We start from the raw sequence: 13,726 nt of genomic DNA, 5'->3' as shown, positions 1-13,726 counted from the left end.
AGGTGGAGAATATTATAATGAGAAGGACAGGCCCTCCCCTGTACCTCCCTAAGGTGGAGATTATTATAATGAGACTGATAATCAATTTATCCATACTATAAATATAACTGTCTTTTCTTTCACTATTGGAGAGATACCTTTCCACTATTCTGGTTCTCTCCCTGTGGTCACCCACAATACTGCAATAAAACGTGGGAAACTGAGTCACTGAGTCTTGTAATTCTTTTGGGATGACTCATGATCAATTTGACCCTAACTTTATCCCACATCAATTGGACCAAGAAATTTCCTGTATGAGAAGGTATTGTTGCCCACGTGGCCCTACCTGGCTTTGATCATTTGTTAAGATTCCAGAGAAATTTCTCTATATCCCAGGCCTTATTATTGCCCGAATATTGACAACATATAGTCATCATGTGCCCATTATGCAGCCTTGGCTTCCTTGGTCTACTTAAAGTTCCTGTCTTTGTGACTGCAGATTGTTCCAACGTTGGAACAGTGTTATAACAATTATTTATCAATGACTTAGAGCATTTATTAAGAGCTTCATGTAAGCCAATCAGTGTGCTGAGGGCTTGGGGGGAGGGGGAATACAACCAAATGAGAGTCCTTACCCTCAAGGAACTTACATTCTAATAAGAGAAGAGACACATATAGGAGTATGTATGTGTGTGTGTATATAGTGAGGTGGGTGGGAGAACAAAAGAATATGGCAATCAAAAAAAAAAAAATGTCAAGTCCAGAGAAAGTACTGGTTAAGAGTGAGGTGAAGGGGCAGCTAGGTGGCGCAGTGGATAGAGCACCAGCCCTGGATTCAGGAGGACCTGAGTTCAAATCCGGCCTCAGACACTTTACACACTTACTAGCTGTGTGACCCTGAGCAAGTCACTTAACCCCAATTGCCTCACTTAAAAAAAAAAAGAGTGAGGTGAAGCATGGAATGAGTTCTTCCTAGGGAAGTCACCAATGAAGAGGAGAGCATCACCAGTGAAGAGAGGGTCCAGGGTGAAAGTTTCCCACACATACAACATATACAAAAATGCAGTAACTGAAGTGCAAAACATCAGATCTTCTGATTTCAAATCCAGTATTCTTCCCAAAGCTGATTCCATCTGGGCCAGGAGATAACAAACTTGCTTTACTTAGCTCACAAGGTGGTTGTGAGGAAACCTTTTTATAAAATGCAAAGTACTAGATAAAAATGAGCTGTTATTTTTTAGGGACCAGATCTGTGAGGCAGGTAGAACAAGGATAATTATCAACCCTCACAGTACATATTGATTTGCTTCAGTTTTCATTAAGCTTGAACCCAGTTTTTCTGTCTCCAGAACCAGGCCTCTTTTCATTATACCATGCAAATGAAATGAGACTAGAAAGTCTTTTCAAAGTGTTATATAAACATACACTTAATAGTTATTATTATTATTATTATTAATAATATTATTATTCCTTTTCAAGGAACTTTCCTTCATTACTTATTACCCATTATCACTTGATACAAGTTGTTTCTCCTCTTTGGCCCTGAAAAATGAAGGCAGTTTGGGGGTACAGTGAATAGAGCACTGGACATGGAAGACAAGATCAAATATTGTCTCATACATTTACTAGCTGTGTGACCCTGGGCATGCCACAACCTCTCTGGAAGGTTAATAGCATCTACTTCCCAGAATTATTGTGAAGATCAAATGAAATAATAATTACTTAGCGCAGTACTTGGCACATAGTACTATAAAAATTTTAGCAGTAGTAATATTATCTGTAAAATGGAGATAATAATAGCACCTACCTCCCAGGGTTGTTGTGAGAATCAAATGAGATATTTGTAAAGCAGTTAGCGCAGTGGCCAGCACGTGGTGAGTGTTGTATAAATGTTAGCCATCACCACCACCACCACCATCATCTATAAAATGGGGGATAATAATAGCACCTACTTCCCAGGGTTGTTGTGAAGATCAAATGTGATCATATTTGTAAAGTGTTTTGTACAGTGCCTGGTACATAGTTAATGCTATATACATGTTAGTTATTATTACGAACTAACTCCAAGGTCCCTTCTGGCTCCAAAGTTAGGATAAGTGATTTCATCAGTGTAGGGAACCGCACATGAGGACATCGCGTCCACTAACGCAGATCAGCACATGCTTTGTAACCGAAAGTCTTAACGAGTTCTCTGGGTCACTGAGAAATTGCCCAGGGCTGCACCGTGTCAGAGGCCGTACTCGCATTCAGGCCTCGCCGGACAGCTCTATCTCTATGTCGGTCGACCGTGGCAGGGTTGCCTGTCCAAGGACAAGATACTAAATATCGCCGCTATTGCTCCACGATTACAACCACTGGAAAAAGCCAGCGGGGAAGCTGCAGACTTGCACCACCAGGGGGCAGCCACGTGAATCCCGGGGTTCGCGCGGTTTATAGGGCACAGACAAAGGAGGCGGGGCCAGGTCCCCCTCACTGGCGCTGCGGGCCGCGCTGCGAGCGGCGCGAGGAGTTATGTGGAGGCCTAGGCTGGGAGCACTGGCCCAGGCGGCACCGCGGAGGCCCTGCCGAGCCGGGCCGCGCACCGTGCTGCGGCTGGCGCCCGGGCCTAGCAGAGCAGGGCTCTGCAGCCTCCCGATCCGGGCGGGCCCCTTGGCTCTGGGAGCAGGGGCTGGAGCTGGAGCTTCCTGGTCTCCGGGGCAGTTCGTGAGTATGCGCACCCGGCCATACCGCGTCCGTGACCCTGCCTGCGGAGTCTGGGAACGCGCGGGGCGGGGCCTGGAGAACTGGCGGGATGGGGCGGGGCCTGGGGAGCGGGGAGGCTGTACAAGCGCGCTCCTTAGCGCTCGGCTGTCCTAAAAGGGGTGGGGGGGTGGTGGCGGAGAAGGAGTCCTGGATTCCCTCTCTGACTCGTGGTGGCCGGAGGCCCGCTTCTTCCCGACTCTCGCCTTCCTAGCCCTCACTGCACCTACCTCCGCGCCTTTGGAGCGCCTGTCCCCCCATTTCTGAGTGCTCTATCCTCCCCTCTGCCTCTTGGGCAGACTTGGGTTGCATTAAGGGGACTTTATTTTGCTGTGTTTGTTGTCTGGATCCTGTGATGTAGCACCTTAAGGTTTGCAAAAGCGCTTTACGACTATAACAATGCTAACACCTGTATATTGTGCGTACCGTCTGCCAGGCACTGTGCTAAGCGCTTTACGCTTATTATGTCATTTGATCCTCACAACAAGGTATGGGGGGGACAAGATAGAGTCGGTGAGGGTGCTATTATCTCCATTTTACCGAAGAGGAAACTGAGACAGATTAAGTGACTTAGCCAGGGTCACCCAGCTAATAAGTGCCCGAGGCAAGTCTTCCTGACTTCAGATCCGGCACTCTTATTTACTGGGCCACCTTAGGATGTACTCTTCTTGAGAAGCAGGGGCCACAAAGCCTGGCGCATATCGTAGTACTTTTTTGTTTTGTTTTGGTTTTGGTTTTGTTTGTTTTGTTTTTGGGGGGGGGGGGTTTGCGGGGCAATGGGGGTTAAGTGACTTGCCCAGGGTCACACAGCTAGTAAGTGTCAAGTGTCTGAGGCCGGACCCGAACTCAGGTACTCCTGAATCCAGGGCCTGTGCTTTATCCACTGCGCCACCTAGCCGCCCCCTCGTAGTACTTTTAATAAATTCGGAATTATTGATTGATTGGGACTTGGCTTCCTCCTCTGTACAAGGAGAGGATTAAAATAGATCATCTCCAGAGTCAGTCCCTTTTTAGCTTTAATATTCATGAGTATAAAAGTTCTTCATTGGGTGATTATGAAGTCATTAATTCACCTTCTCTTCTCCTGGCTGTATCAGTCACAGATCTGTGATCTTATTTCACAGATCTTTAATTATTACGACTTTGAACCCTCACCACACAACTTTTGGGAGCCATGCTTAGGAACCCTGATTTTTTTTTCCCCTGTTAGGCGTCAGGCCACAGGTTTAAAGTTGCTGTCTGTTTGTTTTGTGGTAAGGGATCTGGGATTTCATAAGTATAGGAAACTACTATTAGAGACACTCCCGCCATTGATACAAAGTAACAGCTTGTGGGAAATGTAGAGTCCTAGAGAGTTAGCCCGGTGGACTGAGCAGATAAATGCCATAACTAGTATGTGCCAAAGTTAGGACTTAAACCCATGTCTTTCTAAATCTAAGGCTGACTGGCCCCTTAACTACTACACCATATCTTTTTTACTTAAAATATTTGGGGGGTGGGGCAGCTTGGTGTCTCTGGATAAAGCACTGGCCCTGGATCCAGGAGGACCTGAGTTCAAATTCGGCCTCAGACACTCGACAATTGCTAGCTGTGTGACTTTGGGCAAGTCACTTAAGCCTCATTGCCCCCCCCCCAAAAAAAAATAAAATAAAAAATAAAATATTTATGGGCTGGTAAATAAGGCAACTAGGTGGCTCAGTGGATAAGAATTCTGGGCCTGGAGTCACAAAGATCAGAGTTCAAATCCAGCCTCAGACATTTATTAGCTATGTTAAATGACCTTAGGCAAGTCATTTAACCTGTTTGCCTTAATCCTCTGAAGAAGGAAATGGCAAACTATTTCACTATATTTGTCCTGAATAGTTGGACACAACTGATGACTGAATAATAACAACAGAATAACTTTCATATATTTGTACTACCATCTTCCCTACCTCCTTTCTTCTTCCCCATTCCCATCCCCAATCCATTGCTTGTGATTTAAAAAAAAAGAAAACGGGGCAGCTAGGTGGCGCAGTGGATAGAGCACCGGCCCTGGAATCAGGAGTACCTGAGTTCAAATCCGGCCTCAGACACTTGACACTTACTAGCTGTGTGACCCTGGGCAAGTCACTTAACCCCAATTGCCTCACTAAAAAAATAAATAAATAAAAAATAAAGCATTTCAGCAAAACATTCGGCCCAAAGCCTGCTGCTGTCAGTGCCTAGTAGAGTGTTGTGCTCTACAGAGATGCTTCATAAATGTACACTGAATTAAGTGTAAGTTATTTTATATCTGCTGAAGATTTAGGTTTATTTTTATTCAATAATAATAATAGCTGGCATTTTCTTTTTTTTTTCTTTTTTTTTTTAGTGAGGCAATTGGGGTTAAGTGACTTGCCCAGGATCACACAGCTAGTAAGTGTTAAAGTGTCTGAGGTCAGATTTGAACTCAGATCCTCCTGACTCCAGGGCCGGTGCTCTTATCTACTGTGCCACCTAGCTGCCCCGACAATTTCTATTTTTAATTAAAATAAATATACATATATATCACTTTAAAGTTTGCAAAAAACTTAAATATATTATCCCATTTGATCCTCTTGAAATTCTTATGCATTCATTTCTCAGAGAAAAATAAAGCTCAGAATGTTTAACACATGAGAAGTGGAAGTGAGGGAAATAAACATTTATATAGCTCTTACTATGTGCCAGGCATTGTGCTAAGTGCTTTACAAATATGATCTCATTTGATCCTCACAATAACCCCTCAAGGTAGGTGCTTTTATTATTCCCATTTTACAGTTGAGGTAAGTAAGGCACTCAGTTTAAGTGGCCTGCCCAGTAAGTATCTGAGGTCACATTTGAACTCAGGTCTTCTTGACTCCAGGGCTCTGTTCACTAAGCCACCAGTGAGGTCACAGAGCTTTTAAGTCTCAGAAGCAGTCTTTAAAGCCACTTTTTTCCTGACTCGACGTCTAATGTGTTTCTGGTAGTACTGGAGCATTCAGATATCCTTCTGGCTTTACCGTTTCTGGGGGGGAAAAAAAAGAGTATTGGCAAAAAAAAAAAAAAAATTTTTTTAAATTTTAAAAAAGAGTATTGGCAGGGGCAGCTAGGTGGTGCAGTGGATAAAACACCAGCCCTGGATTCAGGAGGACCTGAGTTCAAATGTGGCCTCAGACACTTGACACTTACTAGCTGTGTGACCCTGGGCAAGTCACTTAACCCTCATTGCCCTGCCAAAAAAAAAGTGTTGGCAATGGGGCAGCTAGGTAGCACAGTGGATAGAGCACTGGCCCTGGAGTCAGGAGGTCCTGAATTCAAATCCGGCCTCAGACACTTGACACTTACCAGCTGTGTGACCCTGGACAAGTCACTTAACCCCAATTGCCTCAAAAGAAAAGAAAAAGAAAAAAGAGTATTGGCAAGAAATCTACAAGAAAATCAACAGATCCCTCTTTTTGTTGATGAACTCCTCTGCCAGTCTGCTGAAATCTATGGACCCTTTCTCAGAATAATGTGTAAAATGCACAAAATAAAATACATAGGATTCCAAAGAATATTGCTTATATTGACTTGGGGCAGCTAGGTGGCGCAGTGGATAGAGCACCGGCCCTGGAGTCAGGAATACCTGAGTTCAAATCCAGCTTCAGACACTTAACACTTACTAGCTGTGTGACCCTGGGCAAGTCACTTAATCCCAATTGCCTCACTAAAAAAAAAAAATTATATTGACTTGTCAGTATCAAAATATTTTTTTAAACAAGTTCACAGATCCCAAGTTAGGGAACTAAGAGATACACACATAAAATCTTGGCTCTTAGCAGAGGAGAGGGTTCTGGTAATCACAGATGTTTCTATGTAGAGCTTTATAGTTTATAAAAGGTCCTCTGAGGAAGATAGCACTAAAGCTCGGTGGCGTAATGCATGCATAGGGCACTGGACTCTGGTGTGAGGACCAACATTCAAATCCTGCCTCAGACACTTAATAGTTACATGACCTGAGCAAGTTATAATAATCTCAGCCTCAATTTGTTCATCTGTAAAATTGGGGATAATGATAGTATGTAGATCACAGGGTTCTTGTGAGAATCAAGTGAGATAATGTATGTAAAGTGATTTGCAAACTTTAAAGCACTACATAAATGCTATTTATTAATAATATCTGCATTTCCAAGTGAGGAGACTATCTTGTGACTTGCCCAAGAAAACAAAATTGCTCGCCTTGTCTTTTTTTCAATCACTGAGAAGTGGTGATGAGTGGTCATTTAACCTTTCCTGAAAGGCTTCCTCTGCAGGATACTTAATACATCCAGAAAGAACCGGTAGCTCTTACCACTTTTCCCTTCTATTGAGCTTTCTATGACCTTTACCCATCGGTCCTATGTCTGCATTTAGGGGCCAAGGAGGAGTTTGATTCATTTTCTACATGATATAACTCTTCAAATATTTCAGAAAATGCTAAATTTTCTATTCCTTTCCAGGCTAAATATCCCTAATTCCTTCAACCCATTCCCCCACCATCATGATTCTCTTCTTCTGCATGAGATCTAGCCTGTGTTAATATCTTTCTCAAAATGTGATGCCTAGAACAGGAAGTTCTGTCTCCAAGAAGCTTTTTCTTTTTTTTTCTTTTTTTTTTGTGAGGCAATTGGGGTTAAGTGTGAAGGGTCTGAGGCCGGATTTGAACTCAGGTACTCCTGAATCCAGGGCCGGTGCTTTATCCACTGCATCATCTAGCTGCCCCCCAAGAAGCTTTTTCTGATTCTCCTCCAGCTTGAAAGAACCCCTTCATCTTCTTGAATTGTTAACTGTCTGATTGCAATGTCACATTGCATCTTGTATCGTAGTAGGATTTTTTTTCAACATTACTAAAGTTTACCAGTTTTGGTAATAGAGCATAGAAACTGGAGCTATGACTTCAATAGTATAGGAAACTTCTGGGTGAGGAAATTCTTCCAATGCATATTGACACTTTCTATACAACTTCTCATCTCAGAGTGTTGCCTAGGGTTAAGTGATTTGCTCAGAGATATATGGCCATTATGGGTCAGAACTGGGATTTGATCCCAGGTGTTCCTAGCTCTAAGGCTAGATCTGTATCCCCTATGCCAGGCTGCCTCTCTTTCATCTTGATAATACTGTAATAAAAATAAGATTAAATTTCTGAATATAATACTATTTCCTTAGAAACATTAGCCTGTATTTCTTAACACTGTCAACTTCAAAAGTAGGATAGCAATAGTTCTATAATAGTGTTTGGCTTGACTCAAATACATCCAATAATAATTATCTTTGTCTTTTAGAGTTGTCAGTTCCAGGGCTCAGGAGGCCAGATTCCAAAAGTCAAAAAGCAGAGTGTCTATCTGATGAATTTGAGGAAAACAGGAACTTTGAGTGACAAGAAGTAAGTTGCAATATCAGTGCTTCTCATTTACCATCACTCACTGATCTGGAATATCTGTGCAGTGGCACAACTATCATTAGAATAGGATTCTTCAGAATTCCCCTGGCCCAAATTCCCATTCAAGGAATGGGAGTTACAAGTGAACAAAAAATAAACTCCAAATACAGAGGAGCAAACTCCACATACAGAGGGGGTCGAGAAAAGTACAACTCCATAATAAGTACAAGTATAGCCTCAAAGAAAAATAAGGACATTTTCATAAGAACTCTTAAGAGGGATGGAAGAAATGAAGCAAAAATTTTTTAAAAAATGAAATTAGAGCATTTGTGGAAACAATTGGAAGAAGAGTAAACTACTTAGAACAGAAGGGTGGAAAATATGACCCAAGTGGTAGACTCTCAGAAAAAATAGAATGGAACAATCAGAGCTCAATAAGATAACATGAAAAGAAAAATAAAGTCCAAAGACTGAAAATTTAGAAGAATATGTGAGGTATTTACTATCAAAAACAACTGACCTGGAAAACAGGTCAAGGAAAGATAATTTGAGTCATTGGTTCTTTGTAATAGGGATGATTCTCTGGGATGGGAAAGGAAAAAAGATACACTGGGAAATGTAGCTGATGTAAAAACAAAAGCTAACAATAAAAATTAATTTCTAAAATCAATATACAACCCCAAGAGAATTTTGTTTGATTATAACTTAACTAAAATTATATTGATTTATTTTGTTTGTACATCACCCTTTCTGTATATAACTCTGTCCTGCCCTCTTTCAGCAAGCTATCCTTCATAACAGAGAGAAAGAAAAAAAAAAAGTTCAACAAAACTAATAAACAAAATGGTGTCAGACACCAGGAGAATCCCACCAACCTCCCTTCTATGCAGTGAGGAAGGTGCATTTTCTCATCTTTGAGGACAAGCTTGGGTGCATGTGTGTGCCTGTGTGTGTGTGTTTTATATGTATGTTTTCTTTAAGAAAATATGCATTAAATAAATAAATACTTGTGGATTCAGTGATCTGACCATATCATATATTTGCCAGTTTGCTCTCACCATCCTTCTTTGGATTGTCCATTTTCCATTGAATCATGCAAATCCATTCTCTTAATATTTAATTGTCCATTTGAAGCTTATGATTTTTAGTTCCTCTCAAGGAATAGGAAGATTGATAGTTTCTACAATCTCTCCCCTATTCTCCAGCTTCTAGAGTTCTTTTGAGAACAAAAAAGATGTGCCGATCTAAAATCATAGTCTTAGAATTTGAAGAAACCTCAGAGAGCATCTTGTTAGCTTGTCCATGAATCCCCTCAACCACATCCACCTTAACAAGTAATGGTTTTGTCAAAGTCTTCTTGGTCTTCAGGACTGTTTGAACTTCACAGAATCACAGAATTTCTGAGTGGAAAGAGACTCCAGAGATTATCTAGTCTTGTCCTGTTGTTGGCAGAGGAAAGGGAGGTTATTGTTTATAACATTTTTTATTGTTTAAAAAATTATGTTAATTTGAAACTGAGTAAAATGAGTTTTGCTAACTATGTTGCCGTGTTTTCTGACATCCCTACAGCTCACTAGATGAAACCACTTATGAAAAACTTGCAGAGGAAACACTGGACTCCTTAGCATATTTTTTTGAAGATCTTGGAGATAAGCCTTACACATCCAAGGATTATGATGTTTCATTTGGGGTATTTCTATTCTTACTTTAATTATTCTGACCTGTTGGAACAACAGTACATTAAGGGAAAGAAGGCTCTTTCAGCAGCTTCAATAAATAATACACAAGATAGATTTTGACCTGCAAGGGCCTTTAAAGGTCATCCTAGTCCCACCTCCTCATTTTACAGAGGAGGTCAGATGACTTGCCCAAGGTCACACAGGAAGTAAGGTGCAGAACCAGATTTTGAACCCTTTGATTACAGATCCAGGGTTCTTTCTACCTGTTAGCCACATCTTCCTCACTTTGAGGAAAGTAGCTAGGTGAATCCTTTTATAAAACTAGCCCAAGGTTGTAAAGAAAACAAGCACCTCCCCAGATGATTTGGAGAAAAAGAATGAGAGGCCTTTTAAGAAGATACAAGAGGACTTCTGAGAAGGCCACTAGGAATGGTGGGCTTCAGTGGGGTTTCTCCTCATGTTATGGCCAGGGAATTATCAGTATCATTCCTACTAAGCAGCAGAACAGAAGTCAACAAGCCTTTATTAAGTTCCTTCTATGTGTCAGAAATAAGGCTAAGAATCTGTCTGTTAAAAATTAAGTGTGGGGGCGGCTAGGTGGCACAGTGGATAAAGCACCGGCCTTGGATTCAGGAGTACCTGAGTTCAAATCCAGCCTCAGACACTTGACTTACTAGCTGTGTAACCCTGGGCAAGTCACTTAACCCCCATTGCCCAGGGAAAAAAAAGAGAGAGAGAAAAAATTAAGTGTGTGTGTGATCCAGTCTAACAAACATTAAGTACCTTTTGTGTGCAAAGAAATCTAAATTAACAATAGCCTCTGCTATCTAGGAACTTACATTTTACTGGGGTTTATAACATTCACAGATAAATAAATACATGGTTATTTGAGGAAAGAGTAAACCAGAAGAACTAGGGGGATGAGGAAAGATTTCATGAAGCAGATGGCATATGAGCTGGGCCTTAGAGGTAGCTCAGGCTTCTAAGAAATGGGGAGGAAAATGAGATAAATGGCAGGCATGCAGCGCAGCCTCTCAGAGGCCCAGAGGCAGGGGATGGGATTTGGAATTTGGGGAATTTGGGAAAGGGATCTTATCATTACTGTTTAGAACTAACTCAGCATTGTGCAAGCAGGCTGGTTTGGCTGGAATATGGGGAGAGCACATGAAGGTAAATAATTTTAAATGAGTTTAGAAAGTCTTTCTCAACTCCTGACTGGCTAAGCAGCCCTTTTGAGTGATTCAGTTAGCATGAGGCCACATAGAAATGTTTTGGGAATGATTCCTTTTCTGTTCCGAGACAAATGTTTTGAAATTTCCCTATATGTTTGCAACACTGCTCAATTTGTAAACCTTAATACTAAACCAACCTTAGAAATAAGTGCTGCATAAGGTGGGTAGAAAAGAATACTGATTTTATATACTTGTCTACCAGTCTCCTATGAAGAAGGGTAGGCTTAAAAAAACAAAAAAAAAAAAACCTTTTGTGAGGGATTCAGTTTTTCATTGGTATAAAGCCTGTGCTAATGAAAAATATAATATAATAATAATGCAATACAATGCAATAAATAGAGTAAAACTTTATTTAAAATGTTAAAAAAAATTCTTAGCTTGCAGGCCATGTAAAAACAGAAGGCAATCTAGATTTGGCCCAAGACCTTAGTTTACTGACCTCTTTTATAGACTTCTTCTGCCACCATCTTAGCCTGTAGCAATGGCAGAAAATTACTCATCACCAAGTAACCAACTTACCAATGGTTAGATGAGTTGATTCTTGGATGATGTATCCCTGTAGCCAGGGATAAGCAAAGTTTTTGAAGCTTGGTAGGACTTGACAGCTTGTGTTCACTGGCATGGCCTTTAAGAATTCAGCATCATCTCCATGATATTTTGAAACATTAGAGAGAAACTAAAAAACTGAATTAAATGCAGTTTAGCTGGCCAATACCCTTAGGAGCTTTGGTGGAAGGCAGTCGGCAAATCACTTATGAACAAAAGCCTTGACATTGCAGACTTGAACCTGTACAACTTCCTGGTTCCCTATGTCATAATTCAAATGCCATCTCCCCCAGGAAGCCTTTCCCGGTTTCCCACTTCTCCCTCTTGGAACTGCCATATTACTTTGTACCTCTCTATTGTACTGGGGCAGCTAGGCGTTGCAATGGACAGAGCACCAGGCCAGGAGTCAGACCAGAGTTCAAATCTCACCTCAGACACTTACTAGCTACATGATCCTGAGAAAGTCACTTAATGTCTGCCTCCATAAACTGAGGAAGGAAATAGCAATCCACTACGGTATCTTTGCCAAGAAAACCCCATAGACAGTATGGTCCCCATGGACAGTATGAAGAGTTAGACATGGCTGAATGAAGACAATGACAGCAACTGTACTTTCACACCCCACCTGGCGAAGAAATTATATTGAAGCAGTATGACATAACAGCTATCATTGTTATATAGTGCTTTAAGGTTTACAAAATACTTTACAAATATCTTATTTGATCCTCACAAAAACCCTGTGAGGTAGCACCTTTTATTATCATCTCACTGTTGAGAAAACTGAGGCAGACAAAGGCTAATGACTTGCCCAGAGTCACACAGCAAATAAGTATCTGAGGCTGTATTTGAACTGACTCCAGATCTAGGTTCTGTTCAATGTGGTACCATCTGCTTCATAGTGGATAGGGAGCCAGCTTTAGAATCAATAATACCTGGATTCGAGCCCCACCTCTCACACATACTAGCTGTACCAACCCTAGGAAAATCATTTAAATTCTCAGGGCTTCCAGGCAACTCTCTAAGAGGTTTTTGTTTTGTTTTGGTTTTTTTATGTCATGGATCTGTGAAGACTGTAGACCCCTTCTCAAAATAATGTTTTTAATGTAGAAAATAAAATACATAGGATTACAAAGGAAACCAAATATATTGAAATAGTTTTCAAATGCTAAGGAAAAAAGGTTGTCAGACCCCAGAGTAAGAACTCCCAGTCTAAGAGTAGAAGATACACATTTATAGAATGTTTTTTCTCTCTGGTTTCCTACATTGATGAAATCACAGGGCTGAAGATAAAAAGGGGAGTCCTTATTGAATGAAAAGGAAGCCTTCCACCCCAGCTTTTCATTACCCATAATTGTACTCCACTCTCAATGCCCTACATCATTTAATAATACTTTCCTGGACTCATTAAAATGCCTATTTTCCCCAATACTTTGCATAGTTTTCTACATATACTTAGTTGATGTTTATTGTTGCTAGGAATACTTCTAGAGGATAATTGTTTATATGTGATACTCTGTATTGAATTAAGATTTCTTAAATTGGATAGAGACAGCCACTTACGTTTGAGTATTTAATAAATAGTCATGACAGACCACTAGGTGTCGTCCTTAGGAAAGGATTCTTTCTGGCTTCTGACCTTTTTAATTATTGTTTAATACTAACTCCCCATTGAGCAAGAAGGAGAAGATCCCCTGTTAAGGTTAATTCTCTTGACAGCAGTTAATTAACACCAGGAAGCAGATATTTTGGTCCAAACTCAGGAATTATTTATGATAAGGATCTTTTTGAAGATCACCTCAGGTATACAAACAACATTTAATGAGTACCTCTCCCTACTGTGTCCCTTCCCCCACTCCCACCCCTACCCCAAGAGGAAATGTGCTAGGAGCTGTGGGGACCAAGTGGATGCCAGTAAAATGGTAGACATGATCAGCTCTGCCCCCAAGAGCTTCACAGCCTAACTGGGGAGACTGACCAGCACACAAAGGAAATAGTTATATGAATGTTTCACAGGGAGATGTTATTAAATACAAAATAAATAGAATGTAAACAGAGTATATGTATCCTTTGACACTGCTGGGTAGGGATATGAACAATAGTCAGCTAGGGTGAGTGGTGGGAGGCATCTTTGAAGATGAGGGTTTGGAGACAGGTTTTATGGTTATAGA

General features: G+C 41.0%; 1 protein-coding gene across 1 annotated transcript in view; it reads left to right on the top strand.

Annotated features, from left to right (window-relative positions):
* Window positions 1–2,427: 2,427 nt before the first annotated feature.
* The window catches only part of FXN (frataxin), a 31,762-nt gene continuing 20,463 nt past the window's right edge, over window positions 2,428–13,726 (top strand). The window contains exons 1-3 of the mRNA XM_043977007.1: window positions 2,428–2,682; window positions 8,004–8,104; window positions 9,671–9,791. Coding sequence (XP_043832942.1) covers window positions 2,491–2,682; window positions 8,004–8,104; window positions 9,671–9,791 — 414 coding nt within the window. The 5' untranslated portion in view covers window positions 2,428–2,490. The remainder of the gene's footprint in view (window positions 2,683–8,003; window positions 8,105–9,670; window positions 9,792–13,726) is intronic.

The sequence above is a fragment of the Dromiciops gliroides genome, chromosome 1 (genome assembly GCF_019393635.1).
Source record: "Dromiciops gliroides isolate mDroGli1 chromosome 1, mDroGli1.pri, whole genome shotgun sequence".
NCBI classification, from domain to species: Eukaryota; Metazoa; Chordata; class Mammalia; order Microbiotheria; family Microbiotheriidae; genus Dromiciops; species Dromiciops gliroides.
Note: the sequence above shows the minus strand (reverse complement) of the source record. Positions and strands in the feature narration are given on the sequence as shown.